Genomic DNA, 15147 nt, shown 5'->3' on the forward strand with positions numbered 1-15147 from the left:
TGATATTTATATTGAGCTCGTTTACAGTTTCAGATATTTGGGCGAACACATCACAATAAATAGCTATGAGAAAATAGCCTGAACAGATAGATTAAAGAAACTCTCAAAATCCGCGGAACAAACACAACTTGTTTATAAAAAGAAGTGCCTCTCGATAAATCAAATCAAATCAAATCGTTTTTTATTTTGACAAAAAAACACAACCCAGTGAAATAGAGATATAAACTTCAATACAGTTAGTTTCTGTCAAAATAAAAATACTACTTGCTAAATTATTTACAATTTGTATGCAAGTAGGAGGTCAGTGAAAAAAAGTTTTTAATGCTACATTCACACATCTTTCTCTTTCAAGTTGGTATGTGCAAAAAAGGTAAAATAAGTATTATAATAGAATGGGAATCAGATAATTACAGAAAAATAACTCTCAATAGTTTCAGGCAGACATCCAGTAAGCCATTTTGATATTTGTTTTTTCAAAAGTATTTTGTTCTCAATATTTCTTATATAATCAGGTAGATAGTTGGAAAATTTTGGCCCCAAAAAGACAAAGGATTTTTGAAAAAAAGGGTTATACACTCTGGGGTATCTAGATAAATTTTCAACTACTCTTCTAGTTCTTTATACATTATCATTCTCGAACATTTGCCCTTTCAGAAATCGCTTATGGTGTTGAAAAAATTTTCGGTCTCGACAAAATCAATTCAGAGTGTAAAATCTCGAAAATGGAATGTAACATCATCAGGAAATTTTTGAACAAGAGATGTTTCTGCGATGGATTCTGGAAACCTATTTCAAAGGTAGAAGTGTATAGAGTCTCAGAGCCATTGGTTGACCAGTTGTGGAAGAAGAGAATATCTTTCCTTGGACATCTTTTGATAACTGATTCTTCCAGGATTTCCAAACAAATAGTAATTTTTTCAATCCACCAATAATCTCAGCACCGGTGGAATGAAAATTGAAGATGATATAAATTAGCTCCAAATTTCCATAGAGGACATGAAGGCTAAGTCTGGAAACTATCAGAAGCTGAAAACAACAAGGCTACGACAGCAGGAACATACCTGACGACGAGCGATGGTGATTTCTGATGGGAAGCGTCGCAGAAGGTGGGAGAGACTGAAGGATTGATTACTAGTCAAGAATCAAGGAGAAAAATATTGAGAAGAATTGGGGAGCTCCAAGGCAATAATTATTAAACAACATTTTTCAATTTGTTAAGCTTATGTAGTCCAATGCAGCATTGACATGAAACAAAAACAATTTCAAGAAAGGACTTTAGATACCCATCAATACAATTGTTTACTGAGTTTCCTGTTCTGAATGTTTGACAGCTATTCATTTAATCTTTGTTGATCCACATCAAAAAATACAAAACAGAGCTTTCAGGAGAAATAGTTAACCACAGCTACTCAACTCCTCACAGATCCAAATGCAACTTTGAGATACTTCAGCTTACTCATGGCTCTGAACTGACAAATCCCTCATACCTGGTCCATATTTTGTACAGAAATGTGCCAGGAATGATTAGTGATGCAGGGGCGTTTACTTTCAGCAGTGTTTGGGAAGAAGGTGAACAGTTGACTGTACCAGATTGGCTGGGGAGCTTCTGAAAAACTGCTCCAGTCTCGTTATTTATTTATTTATTTATTTATTTCATTGGTAATTACAGATCATAATTATGATAAATATAATATGATTGGGAGAAGACAACAGGCAAAGCCCAAAACTGGCTTCTCCCAAATTTTTACAAATAAAAGTTTCAAAAAAGAATAAGGTTAAGATTTCACTTTCACTTCAAAAAGTCCAATTTCCACTACAAAACTAATGACTAAACTGAAAATTTTGAATTTTGATATTTAAAAACTGATTACAAACAAAAATATTTCACTCAAAACTCTACAAATTGGAAATTTTTGAGTAATTTTACAAAATTTTGAGTCAGAAAAGAAACACAACTTCACTATTAGCACGGCTTATTATGACTGGTTATGATTAGTTATGCTAGATAACTAATAGATTTTCAAAAAATTGTTGATATTTGGTTGTTGGCATTTATTTCATTAATGCTAGAAATTCGTCTCATGTTTTGTCTGCCTGGCAAATGTTTCTTCTCCTGTGAATTACTGAAATCCCAGCTACTGCAGTCTTCAATATTGTTTTAATATACTGCAGTATTGTCTTTGATGATTCATAAATCAATCAATGTATCATGTATACTCAAGTATACTCAAAATTTGGATAGTAGATCTACATTATATCATATTCTCTATTGTTTACCTCCAACTTCTAAGAACAGATTAAGCTTATGTAATGTAGGATATCATTCTGTAAATCAATGTCCCGTTACAAATCAAGAACTTTCATCAGTTTCACACATTCACATTTTACATTTTCTTGATCTATACATTGAGCTTTTCTCGTAAAAACTAACTTGTTTATTTATTTAATTAACGATGTTGCTTTTTGAATTATTCACATGATTACTTCCATATGATCATAACATCATACGTCAAAATAGAATTATTATCATCGCTACAATCTCATATCCTACAGTAATAACGTAGAACCTATACGCTATTGGAAAGGCTGGTGAGGGGATTTTCAAAATATGTTCAAAGCAAACCTCAAATTACTCTCATATTTTCATTTCCATTTCAAATCTATTGCAATGCTATATTTCAATTACAATGCTCTTGAGCTATTACTGAGGCTCGACATGGATATAATTTTACGTGAAATGTTTTGTGATGACCGCAGACAATACAGACCGATTCGGTTTTTAAGAACGAGTTTGTGAGCCTACTGTAATGATAGAATGTTTGGAATCTTACCGGATCGATTTCATCATCAATATCTTCCTCATCCTGTAGATCGTCGTAGTAGTCGATGATGAAGGGGTAGCGGGGTGTGCGTTTGTGCATCAGCTGTGAGCGAATGCTGTGGATTTGACCAATCGGATGCTGCTGCTGCTCAGAGATAGCAGCGCGGTCAGCTACTGCCTGCTCCAATTGACCCTTCTGGTGCTGCACAATACGACCGAAATGCACCTGAAAGAATAGATATATCGCAATATTAGCCACATGGAAATAATGAAAATAGTATTTCCAAGAATGATCCTGAGCTACTGATAACTTCATTAGAAAATACTTGCAAATGATCTCTTTGTTAGAACGAACAAGCTGAATAAGAGTATTGGTGATGAAAACAACAAACATTATCATAAAAAACCTATCATTATTGAAGAAGTCAAGAGACGGCCATAATCAAATTTTTTTTTATCAATTGCTATTAAATTATAGTGGAAGATATCGCATTAATTCTACCACTAGAGTGTTTCTAATTATCCAAACTATAATATTCAAGAAAATAAATCTCATAATGAGTACTACTCCCATTTTGTTCCATGTTGAGCCCAATTCTCCGATCCGATCCAATCTCTCTTGAGGATCTCATCAACTCAACACAGTAATCGATAAGCCGACGAGAATCACCCCATTTACTGGAACTTTTATTGATAATTTTATCACTAACGTTAATCACAATTTGATAACAAGTACGTTGCATGAGCTGGGTATCCCCAACCACATGGCTATTGGAATTGGATTTAAAAAGATTTCTCATGAATCCAACTCTTTCTTCATTACAAAACGAATAGTATCAGATGATAAAATATGCCTATTCCTCCAGCTCTTGAATTCTGATCGATGGGATGACTGTATGAATCAAGTAATAGTGCATTTAACACTTTTTTTCGTTCATTTTATAATAAATTCATAGAAGCTTCCCCAACCAGCACAACCAAAAAATATAAAAGATTGATGGGTTCAAATAGGAAGAGAGGATGACAAATTGAATTATATATATACTAAAGCCGGAGCGTCTGAAAACCTCCTGACAAGGGTAGTTATTGTGGTGGTTGGTGCTCTGTTGGATTCGATTGACAAGTGATTGAAACCATAGGAATAATTATGATATCTGAGAATTTTTCATTTTGGGGGGCTCCCGGACCCCCCCAATATTTTCAACTTTTGAACCACACATTTCTCGGCAAAGTGCAAGGGAACTTTTTTGTTCAGCGTCTCAGTTTTTGGTGTTACTCAGGGCCCCCTAAATTTTTCAACTTTCCGATGTTCAATTTCATAGCAAAGACATAAGGAACTATCATGTTGAGCACATTGAAATGGGGCTATTCATTATATAAAAACTGTATGGGAAGACATATGAGAGATGCAAAGGCAGTCTTTGAGTTCACTATTCAATACTGCAATCACTAATAACTATAATCACTAATCACTAATAAACATTTATTTAAACGTTGTATTCAACATTTCGATAAACGTTATATCAACGTTTTGATGAACATTATAGTCAACTTTCAATAAACGTTATATCAACGTTTTGATAAACATTATATCAACGTTTTGATAAACATTATATCAACGTTTTGATAAACATTATATCAACGTTTTGATCAACATTACAGTCAACATTTCAATAAACGTTATATCAATGTTTTGATGAACATTATAATCAACTTTCAATAAACGTTATATCAACGTTTTGATAAACATTATATCAACGTTTAGTTAAGCATTCGATTCTTTCCCAGGTAGCACAGAAACGTTGAAATAAAGTTAAAAACACGTAATACCTTAAGATTCTACTGTACACCTCTGAAATTTTGTATTTTAGTTCCGCCACTTCCCACTATGACAGATTCAGCGCTGGAGAGAGTTCGTTTGGAGGAGTAAAGACATATTGGAAGTCTAGAAGTGTCTCCCCCACCAATTGACCATTGCTACAAGTGAGCAACAAAAAGGAGGGAGAAAGAAATGACAAAAACCTCTGTCTCCATTCATGATTTCTGGTTCTGGAACAATGAGTCACGTTCCAACCAAGACACGACAAAGTATATTTGGCTACTACGTTATTGAATGCTAGAAAAGGGACAAAGCTATTCTCATGAGTGCTGCTCGTATCTTGAAATGCAACATTCCAACCTATTTCACACCAATTTGAACAAAATCATTGCTAGATTCTCTATTATATCAGTAGGCCTATAACTGTTATACAGTATGTATAAATCTGTTATACAAAAATAATTATTTATATTGATGACTCTTGGCCTTGTAAATGAGCGAGTAACGAAAAATCTTTCATAACAGGCATTTGTTAATTTAAAAATAAGCTAAGTTCTTGTCAGGTTCTGAATTGAAAAAAAAACAAATTCAAATTCAAATAAAATTTATTTCCGTAAAATAATACATTGAAAAAATTATTAGTTTTGTAATCTACAATCAATTGTACAATTCAAGTCAAATCTAAATCGAATTTTTAGCATTATAGCAATATACATAGGCTACAGTTTACAATAAATCAAACTTGCATTAACAATAAATCAATAATAAATAAATATACAAATAAAATGAAATAATTGGAAATAACCCATAGGTTACAGAACCTGTTTGGGAAGAATGAAATTGTTCTTTTGAAGAAGATGAATACAGTATGGAAAAGATTAGAACAAAAAAGATTATAGTGATGGATAAATAAATAAAATTGAAAATATATAAATAAAATAAATAGAAAAAAGAATAAAAATAACAGTTAAACATTTTCTTGGAACATTAAAGCCTCTAGAAGTGCTGCATTCACCAGCTATTTTTTAATCAATTTAGACGGATTTGTTGGAAAAATTGTGTAGCTTCAAGTAAACATGCTAGATAATGTAAATTAGTTTTATAGAATAGGATTAATTATTAATTTACATTGATAAACTACAATAAGTCAGAAGATAATTGAATTATATCCTAAAGGTAGTCAGCCCAGGAATTCAATATCACATAAATATACACTATACTGTTACTAGAACTACTATTACACTAGAAACTGAAGCTACTATTATACCCTACAACTTCAAATTTATCAAAATCAGAAGAAAATTTTTCTCCGTGAGTGTTCTCAAACACAAAATGTGTGCGAGAAGTACAAACTCATTACTTGTTTTAAAATGGAAAAATTAATCTACAAAAGTATTATTAATAATAAAAAAATAATATAAAAGAAGTAATTGAAAATATATTTCTATGTATTTTAAATATATATTTCAGCGGAAGTTGAGACAGATAAGACGATAAAATATTTTGATGGTCTTCAAACAATATTACGTGAATTTTGAGAAATAATAAGCCTTACTTCTTGTTCTCCTTCTTCTTGTTCTCCTTCTTCACCTTCTCCTCTTTCTTCTCCTATTCCTCCTTCTTCACCTTCTCCTCCTTCTTTTTAATCTTTTTCTCATTTCTCCTTCACCTTTTCCTCCTTCTTTTCCCCTTATTCTTCTTCTCCCTCTTTTCCATCCACTTCTCCTCACTCTTTCCGTTCTAAATCTTCTCATTCTCCTCCTCGCTCTCACTCGTTTCTTTCTCTTTTTCTCTCTGCACAAATGCCCTTACCGGTGCAATGAACAATGAAAAATGATTTTGTTAAAAATGAAAATATTGAAATTTTGCAAAATTGAAGACACAAATATAGAATTGAACACAAACCATAACTACTACTATAAAAGGAGAAAAGGAAGAATAGTTATGTTTGTATAATTGATTGTGTTTGAGGAGATGTTGTGGTATTTCTCCATAATGGAAAATAAAAACAAATATTGGCACATACCACTTATTTATTATTAAAACTTACATTAAAGTAATGTAAGCCTAGGCCATTATGAAACCTAGGTACATTACTTTAATGTAAGTTTACTTTAATAAAGTATTACTTTAATAATACTTCAATGTAAGTTTTAATAATAAATAAGTGGTATGTGACAATATTTGTTTTTATTTTCCAGTTATGTTTGTGTCATCATTATTTCTTCTTACGTGCTTCTTGCGCCTCAATAATCCAATCTGGATTTTGAATTGGCATTGAACGCGTGTGTCGAGGATCAACAAGTTCCGGCAATACACGGTCCATATAAAATTTTTTCACTTGTTCAAGAATCTTCGAACTCCAGAACTGCTCATCTTTGTATACAGTAACAACTTCTGTCCCCTTTGGCGACCATATACAAAATAAGCAGTACTGACGTTTCGTAATGTGGAGTTGTCCCTGTATTTGATAGTAGTAGTTATGGTTTGTGTTCAATTCGATATTTGTATCTTCAATTTTGCAAAATTTCAATATTTTCAACTTTGCTGCTTCCCTTGGGAGTAGGTCCTTTATTGTCTGAGGGCATTTGACCTCCACAATACCATGCCCATCTTCTAATAATCCATCCGGCGATGCTGCCAGAAATGGAAAATCGGCATCAATGAATAGCCCACATTTCAAAATTTTTTGTCCAGCTATCTCACTAACTTTTTTTAGAGCAGCCTCCTCGTTCATCCTCCCATACTCCATTGCTGAACAATTTTTACCGCCCCCATACAATAGTTCGCGAACTACATTTTGTTCTTTCACTACTACCATATCTTTAAAACCGCAATGAAATGGTAAGTAGTCATCGATTTGTTGAATTTGCACAATAAACGAATTGATGTCCACTATTCGTCTACCTTCTAATTTGGTGATGCTGCTTTCTGTTCTTTTTCTTTCTTCTGCACTGAAAAACAAGAAAAAACAAATTGTCAATAAATTATTGGTGAATAAAACATATAGGTCGTCTAACAAGCTCTAGAATGGAATATCTATTGCAGGAATTCACCCTTCATTCAATAAAAAATAACGTTTATGCCACACCAGATTGGAAGTAGTTGCTTTCTATCAATTTATCATTGTGAGGATTTATTTTCCAATGATGACCTATCCAATGATTTATTTCTGATGACCTATCACTTTCTCTTATGCGTGTTTTTGCGAACTTGATTTTTTTTATTAAAGGAAATCTTCTTACTTTTCATTTCAAAAAATATTTAGAAAGAAATCCCTGAAACTTTTACAGTTTTACTGGAAAATAGAAATTATATTTTTCTAACAAATCTCAAATAAAAAATACAGTGATTTCTACTTACATTATTTCTGTATGAGTGTCGTAAACGTCTTTGTTTTCTGGACAAGTGTCACTGACATTGCTTTCTTCAGCGACGAAATCTGCGTCAGAGGCCCTGGAAATAAGAAGATAAAGACACTGTTATTCACGGTCATAAATGCTTATTACAGTATTCCATACTTGAAAGTACTGTGTTCCGGAATGGAAATGAAAACATATAATTATTCAATAATAGTGGATCTAAGAAAACTGTACCACCAAAGTCCATTGAACATAACAGTTATGATTTGCAAAAAAGAATCTATTTTTAAAACATTTAATATTATTTGTAAATCCTGAATACACCTGAGCTTTCTTCAATCTATGATAGTTTGACATTGATAACAAATACGTGAAACAGAATATCTACATCAGAAAAATAATTTGGTAACTTACGTATTTATCGTAGAATTTTCGGAGTCATTATACTCTTCGGTCTGAGCTTCACTTCTGCCTCTGCCCCTGGAATTACAAAAAAAAAAAAACAAGATCAATAGGACTATTCATAGGTGGCAATGACGAATTTCCCATTCAAAAAATAGTGAAAATATATTATGGAAAATGCAGTAAAATTAGTGTAAAATAGGTCTGCCGATTACACTATTCATAATTGACAATTGACATTTTTTGAATGGGTGTTTTCCAAGTTCCCTGAGCTTTCATAGCATAGAATCGTGAAACTGTTCAATATTTCTAAAAACGTTGACATGTATAATTGTATATTCGATTGAGAATTGAAGCTTTATTACTCAAATTACAAATGGAGATATATTGATTGTTATGGTTCTTGATGAAGGAAATTATGGATGTGTATCAAATATTAGCTTACCTTTTGGAAGCCCAGTATTGAATTAACGCTGTTCCTCTTCGTTTAAGCGGTTTCGCGCTAAGTTTCAATCTGCGTCCACTTTTGTGTCTAAAGCGTCGGCGACTTTGATGAGGCTTCGGCGTTTCGTCCATTTTTTATGATAAATAATTTGGTCGCATGCACTTCAACATTTTTATAACATTTCACGTAATTCGAAGTCAATAGGAATAGAATAGAAAAAGTATTATTCACTAACAAGGATTGTCTAGAATAAACAAGGCAAAACGTTTCTATAAATGAAAACCCATAGTAACTTATCACAAATGACTGGATGAACTGTCACTGTCACGTTTCAACGAACTAATAAGTCACACATGGCATGGATATGGCAAAAGCTAGCTGGAATTGAGAGACAGAGAGAGTGTAACAGACTTCTCATCTATTCCCCTCCCATTCCCACTCTTTCTTGTGGTCATTCATTCAATTCATTCATTGATACACTGCTGGGCAGTCTTAGTATGTAAGTAGTAGGTGGTGGGGGTTACGTTTCAACAGTAGAGCTCTCTGGAGAATAACCCTCGAACTAGGTTGGCAATGTAACGGTTCATTTTTGGTTCAAATTTGCAATTTAACGACTCAGTTTATTGCAAAACTATTAGGAATTTGAACAAAATTCAAACGGATTTAGATTTGTGTTGTTATTCTAAAGGTCACTGTATTTTCAAATTCGTTTCTCGATGCTTCTTTTCCAAAATAGCAAATTCATGTTTAAATAGCTAAAATAAGAAAAACTTGAAGAAATAATGAAATTATGAAATACAAAATAAATATTTTTCCATTACGATGTTACAGTAAAACACTTTTATAAACTGCTTATCACACTACATCTAACCACATTTTAATTTTAAAAACTGAATATACAAAAGTTATGTATACATTCAAACAAAAATGTTGAGGGTAATTGGAATACCAATAAAAATTGCAATAGATACAGTATTGACATTTCAAAAAATCTGGAGTGGCGCACTCACACAACTTTCATTGCCGTTATGAAAAATGATAACCAGACAGTAGTGTCCACGCGCATCTCAAGTCCACTATTCAAAGATCTGAGCCAGCTGGTGATAGGACAATAACGCTGGAGACACATGATGTCTGCTATCTCTTCATAGTATATGATAAATATAGAATCAACTGTTGCCAACAGTTTGCAATTGAATAATAAAATTTTCTCGAATTTTGAGCTTATTTTCAATGTTATGTGAAAATGTTATGCTCAATCTTTTCCACTTGAATTTTTTTTTCAAATAATTGTATCTGAAGCCTGATAATTGAGAATCTGAAATCAAACTTTGCATAGATGTGGCGGAACTCCTGAAATTTTCACAGATATGGGACTTGTGGCTGTTGATAGAGCTTAACAATGTCTATTTTGGGTATAAATTTAATCAAAATCGTTGGTGACGTTTACGAGAAAATCGCGAAAACCCTGTTTTTGACAACATTTTTGCCATTTTAGTCGCCATCTTGAATTACATTTGATAGAAATAGTTCGTGTCGGATCCTTATAATGTAAAGACATTAAGTTACAAATTTCAAGTCATTTCGTTAATTGGGAGATGAGATATCGTGTACACAGACACTCATACACACATACCAATACCCAAAACCACTTTTTTGGACTCAGGGAACCTTGAAACGTATAGATAAATTCAAAAACTGAGGTACCTTAATTTTTTTGGAAAGCAATACTTCCCTTATAGGGCAAGGGAAGTAAAAATTGGTTTTGTTTTAGTAGAAGCACTATCTGTATAGAACATGAACTAAATGCAACAGAGAGGCTTATTTAGTATAGAATAAAGAGATTATAATCACAATTTGGCCATTTGTTTGAGAAGGCTAAATTATGGTGAAAGTATGGTGGATTTGAAAAAGCTAGCCAGCAATCAAAATGCTGAGAGAACAAATGGCCACAGTGTTATTATACAGTCTCTCTGTAGTGTGAAATGAAGGAAGTGAATATTACATGCATGAAAAGTCTGTATATTGTAAAATTATTACAAAAAAGATTATGGATGTTTGAGATTCTCTAAAAATTTACTTATTGGCACTTGGCCTAGTTACATGTGATTGGGTGCTGGATCATTTCTCCATTTTTCTCGACCTCCATCACGGTCTTTGGAGAATCAAAACCAATTTTGGATTATTATATGGATTTCTTCATTTGGGGCACTGGAAGTAGACTCGATGTTCCACACTGCACCTGACAACAAAAATGTATAACCCACTGTGAAAAACAATAATTTTTAATTGAAAACTGCCATGTAATTTATATATATTTTTCCAGAAGAAAAATTTAGTGAGATTGAAGTTAGTAGAGATGTGATTTAGATGAGTTTAAGATTGGATATTATATATGAATATATACAGTGTGAGTCATATGTATTGGGAACCCTTCAGTAACTTGGAGACTATTGTGGATATTACTGTAACTTTAAGGATACTCTATACTCTACCTTTTGAAAATTCATTTTGGATGAAAGTATCATAGAGCATTTCTATTGATGTCATCTTTCTTGTTTTAAAGAGGTCTTTAAAATGATGTATCACCAATGGGTGTTTACATTTAAAATATTCGAGTTACAATCCCCAAGTCATCCCCTTATGAGGGGCTGGAATTCAGTTACATGTCAAAAGGTAGAATAACATTGTAAATCCTGAAATTTACAAAAAAGGGTGTTCACTGGGAACCACATGGTTTTAAGAAGCCACAAATTTTCAAATTTTGAACAAAAACTTTATCTTTTCACACAATGTGTTCTACAAACACGAAACTTGTGATTTTCTCAAAGTTTGTAGAACACATTGTGTGGAAAAATAAAGTTTTTGATCAAAATTCAAAAATTTGTGGCTTTTTAAAACCATGTGGTGCCAGTAAACACCCTTTTTATATCTACAACTACAACATTCTCCAACTTATTGAAGGGCTCCCATACATATGACTTACTCTGTATAATAAATATACCTACTCATGCTAAGAACTTGATCTGTGTAAAAAAATTGGGGAAGATTGTGGGAACAATTTAACTCATTGAAGATTCTAGTGAAGAAAAATAAATCAATTTCAAATGACATAGAATAACACTGATATACTACTAAGGCCCGTTTACACAGTATAAGTTTAAGCTAAAGTTTTTAGCTTTAAAGTTAAGCTTTTTTAGTTTAAACTAAATTTCTGTTTTTAGAGTATCAGTTTGAACTGCTTACCTAACCTAGTCTATAAATCAAGAATTCACAGATCTTTGAATTACTAAACTCAGTGATGTGAGTAACTCAAGATGGATTTTAGTTATTCTTTTCTAATTGGCAATAAAAGTGTGTACTGCATTATAATTTCAGAATTTTCTTGTTAGAAATTGAATAAGAATACAGTAACATATGTGCCCACTTTGAAAACAACCAACAACCAACTAGGCAGGTTTTTGGTAACTTAGCCCAAGTTAGGCTGGTTTAGTAAAGTTAAAGATCAGAGAGATCCTTTTGGATGTTCTGCCTTGCCGTATTACTCATTGTCATTTCCTATCAACACTCAAGCTTATAGGTTATATATTGGGTCCTTCATGTTTTCAAAATATTAAATAAGATGATACGGTATATGATGGAAGATGGTAATATAATATGGTTTATTTTTTCAACTTTACAAATAAATAATAGAGACTATACCACAAGGTAACGTTTTCAGCATGGGTTAATTTTATGCTTGCCCAACACAATCACAGAAAACTAGGTAAAGGTAACAATCTGAAGAGTAGGCTACATGAGTAAAAATTGTTTCATGTATCATATACATGAATACATAATATAATAAATAATTTGTAAATGTTCAACTTACCTTTCAATCATTCAACGGATAGAGATCACAAAAATTACAAGACGAACACATCACATCCACTCACAGCTTTAAAAATGGGAGGTTACCGTTGGTAATTTCTTTGAGTGGAGCAGTTTCATTATGCATGCTTGAATACAATTTTGCGCGATATTTGAATATTGGATAATTCATATATTCCGTTTTTTTAGGATAATTTACATTATATTGAGCATAATTAAGTGAAGCCACATGAGTGGCTTGTGATTGACACTTGAAATTGTTGGAATCAATATAATAGAAGTGGTTCTCATATTTCGAATTGAAAACTTGAAAATGATTTCAAAGTCTTGGTGGGTTATTTTATGAATGGCAATCTTTCAAGCATAAACTGAAATCCAATTTGAAAAAATGATATAACTTATTCAATTTTGGATAGAATTATTTGAGATTCTAGGACAATGTTGATAATATGAACAGAAATGTTTTTTTATTTTTTTCAAAATTTTTTTATCATTAATTACCAATTATTTAAAATTTTAAACGTCAGTAGCCCGTCAACGGCACGTTTGACGGGATTTTTGCATACCAAAAAAGTGCTGGAAATTCACTTCTACAGCTGAATTAGTCATAAAAGACTGCTTTTTCGAACATTTTTGGGAAACTTGAAAATCAGTCAAATTTATTTCCAAGTTCCTATCTGGATTAAAATTAGCGCAAAAGGTCTATTATAATATCAACAGTGCGTTGTAGACGATTTTTGCAGGAGACAAAAAGTGTTTGAAATTCAATTCTGCATCCGAATTATTGATCAGAAATACAATTTTTTGACTTTTTTGGGAAACTTAAACATTTGGCAAATTTATTCAAAGTCCTTCTGGATTTAGCGCAAAAGGTCAATTATAACGTTACAGTGCGTTGTAGACGATTTTCGCAGGAGACAAAAAATGTTTGAATTGCAATTCTGAACCCGAATTGATCAACAACCATCCTGAAGTGAACTTTTTTGGAAAACTTACAAAAAATCCAGTCTTAATTGGTGCAAATCATTATTTTTATCTCGATAATGGTGTGTTGGATTTTTGAAGAAGATAGAAAGGGTTTGAAATTCAATTCTACTTGAGAATTGTTGGTTAGAATGCCTAAATTGAGACATTTTTAGGGATTAAGTTACACGTAACTGGTGAGGGGGGGAGGAGACACCTTCTGAAAAAAATGTTTGATTTTCACTTAGTGTGTTAACTGGGTAGGTACTGTAAAAATTCCATACTGTACCAACCTTTCTATCGTTTCTTTTAGTAAACATTTCTAACGTTTATCAAACGTTGTTTTCATAACGTTTATCAGCATTATACATTCTAAACGTTTATTAAACGTTTATAGACTAAACGTTTATTTTAGTAAACTTTTCTAACATTTATTGAACGTTGTTTTCATAACGTTTATCGGATTTATACATTTTAAACATTTATTAAACGTTTTTTAAACTTTCTGTGCTGTGTGGGAATAGTTTCTAAACTAAGCAGTGAAGCCAAAAATATCTGTCAAAACTTGACCCCGATTGCTACGAATTATAAAATCATATGGGAGGCTTTGCTAGCTCGGTACAATGATCCCAGGTCACAAATAAATGCCTATTTGAATAAAATATTCCATTTCAAGGCTCTCAAGTTTGAATCAAAGTCAGGCCTAACTTCTATCCTTGATCGATTTTGTAATTCTGTTACTGCTATAAAAAGATTACATGGTGATGATTTGCCTGACCCATATTTTTGTATCAAGGTCTGAATCTATTGGATGCTACATCAAGGAGAGCATTTGAATCAGCCTATCGTGATTAGGATTTGCCTGATTATAAGGATTTTGTAGGAAGACATTTGTGGTCGTTATCAGCTGATAAACCTAATTTTGATATTGGAGAAACTGTGAAAAATTCGTCCAATTCTAAGACTTTCACAGTTCAATCATTCGATAAAAATCAAAAATCAAATGACCGTTGTTTGAAGTGCAATTCTGGACCGCATAAGTTGACTGATTGTCGATCGTTCCTGAAATTATCGCCTTGGGAGCGATTCAGTTTTGTGAAGACTAAATCCTATTGTTTCGGATGTTTGCTGAAAAATCACGCTGTGAGTGATTGTCGTAGCTCATTGAATTGCAATCAATGTAATAAACAACACAACTCACTTTTACATTTTGATTTTAGAAAAAATAAATCTGAAGCAAGTGATACAACTGGAAATACTGAAGAACCGATCCTTAGCTGTTGTTCCAGCATGATGAATGGTAATAATCAACCTAAGGAATCTACTGTTTTATTGTCCACTGCTGTAGTCACTGTCGTTCATAGAGGTAGGCTAAGCAGTGTAATTTGCGTTTTATTCTTGACACTGGAAGTCAGCATCATTTTATAACAACTTCAGTTTGTCGTCGTTTGGGTTTGCCTGTTAG

The 15147-nt window shown here is 32.6% G+C and overlaps 1 protein-coding gene across 4 annotated transcripts in view; it reads right to left on the reverse strand.

Annotated features, from left to right (window-relative positions):
* The window catches only part of LOC111058064, a 1079251-nt gene that overhangs the window by 195961 nt on the left and 868143 nt on the right, over positions 1–15147 (reverse strand). For all 4 annotated transcript variants that reach the window (XR_005573405.1, XR_005573404.1, XR_005573406.1 and 1 more), the window contains one exon: positions 2832–3047. Coding sequence is in view for 1 of the 4 variants with exons in the window: in XM_039443353.1 (XP_039299287.1) it covers positions 2832–3047 (216 nt within the window). In the remaining 3 variants the exon portion in view is untranslated. The remainder of the gene's footprint in view (positions 1–2831; positions 3048–15147) is intronic.

This window comes from Nilaparvata lugens, chromosome X, assembly GCF_014356525.2.
Source record: "Nilaparvata lugens isolate BPH chromosome X, ASM1435652v1, whole genome shotgun sequence".
Taxonomy (NCBI): Eukaryota; Metazoa; Arthropoda; class Insecta; order Hemiptera; family Delphacidae; genus Nilaparvata; species Nilaparvata lugens.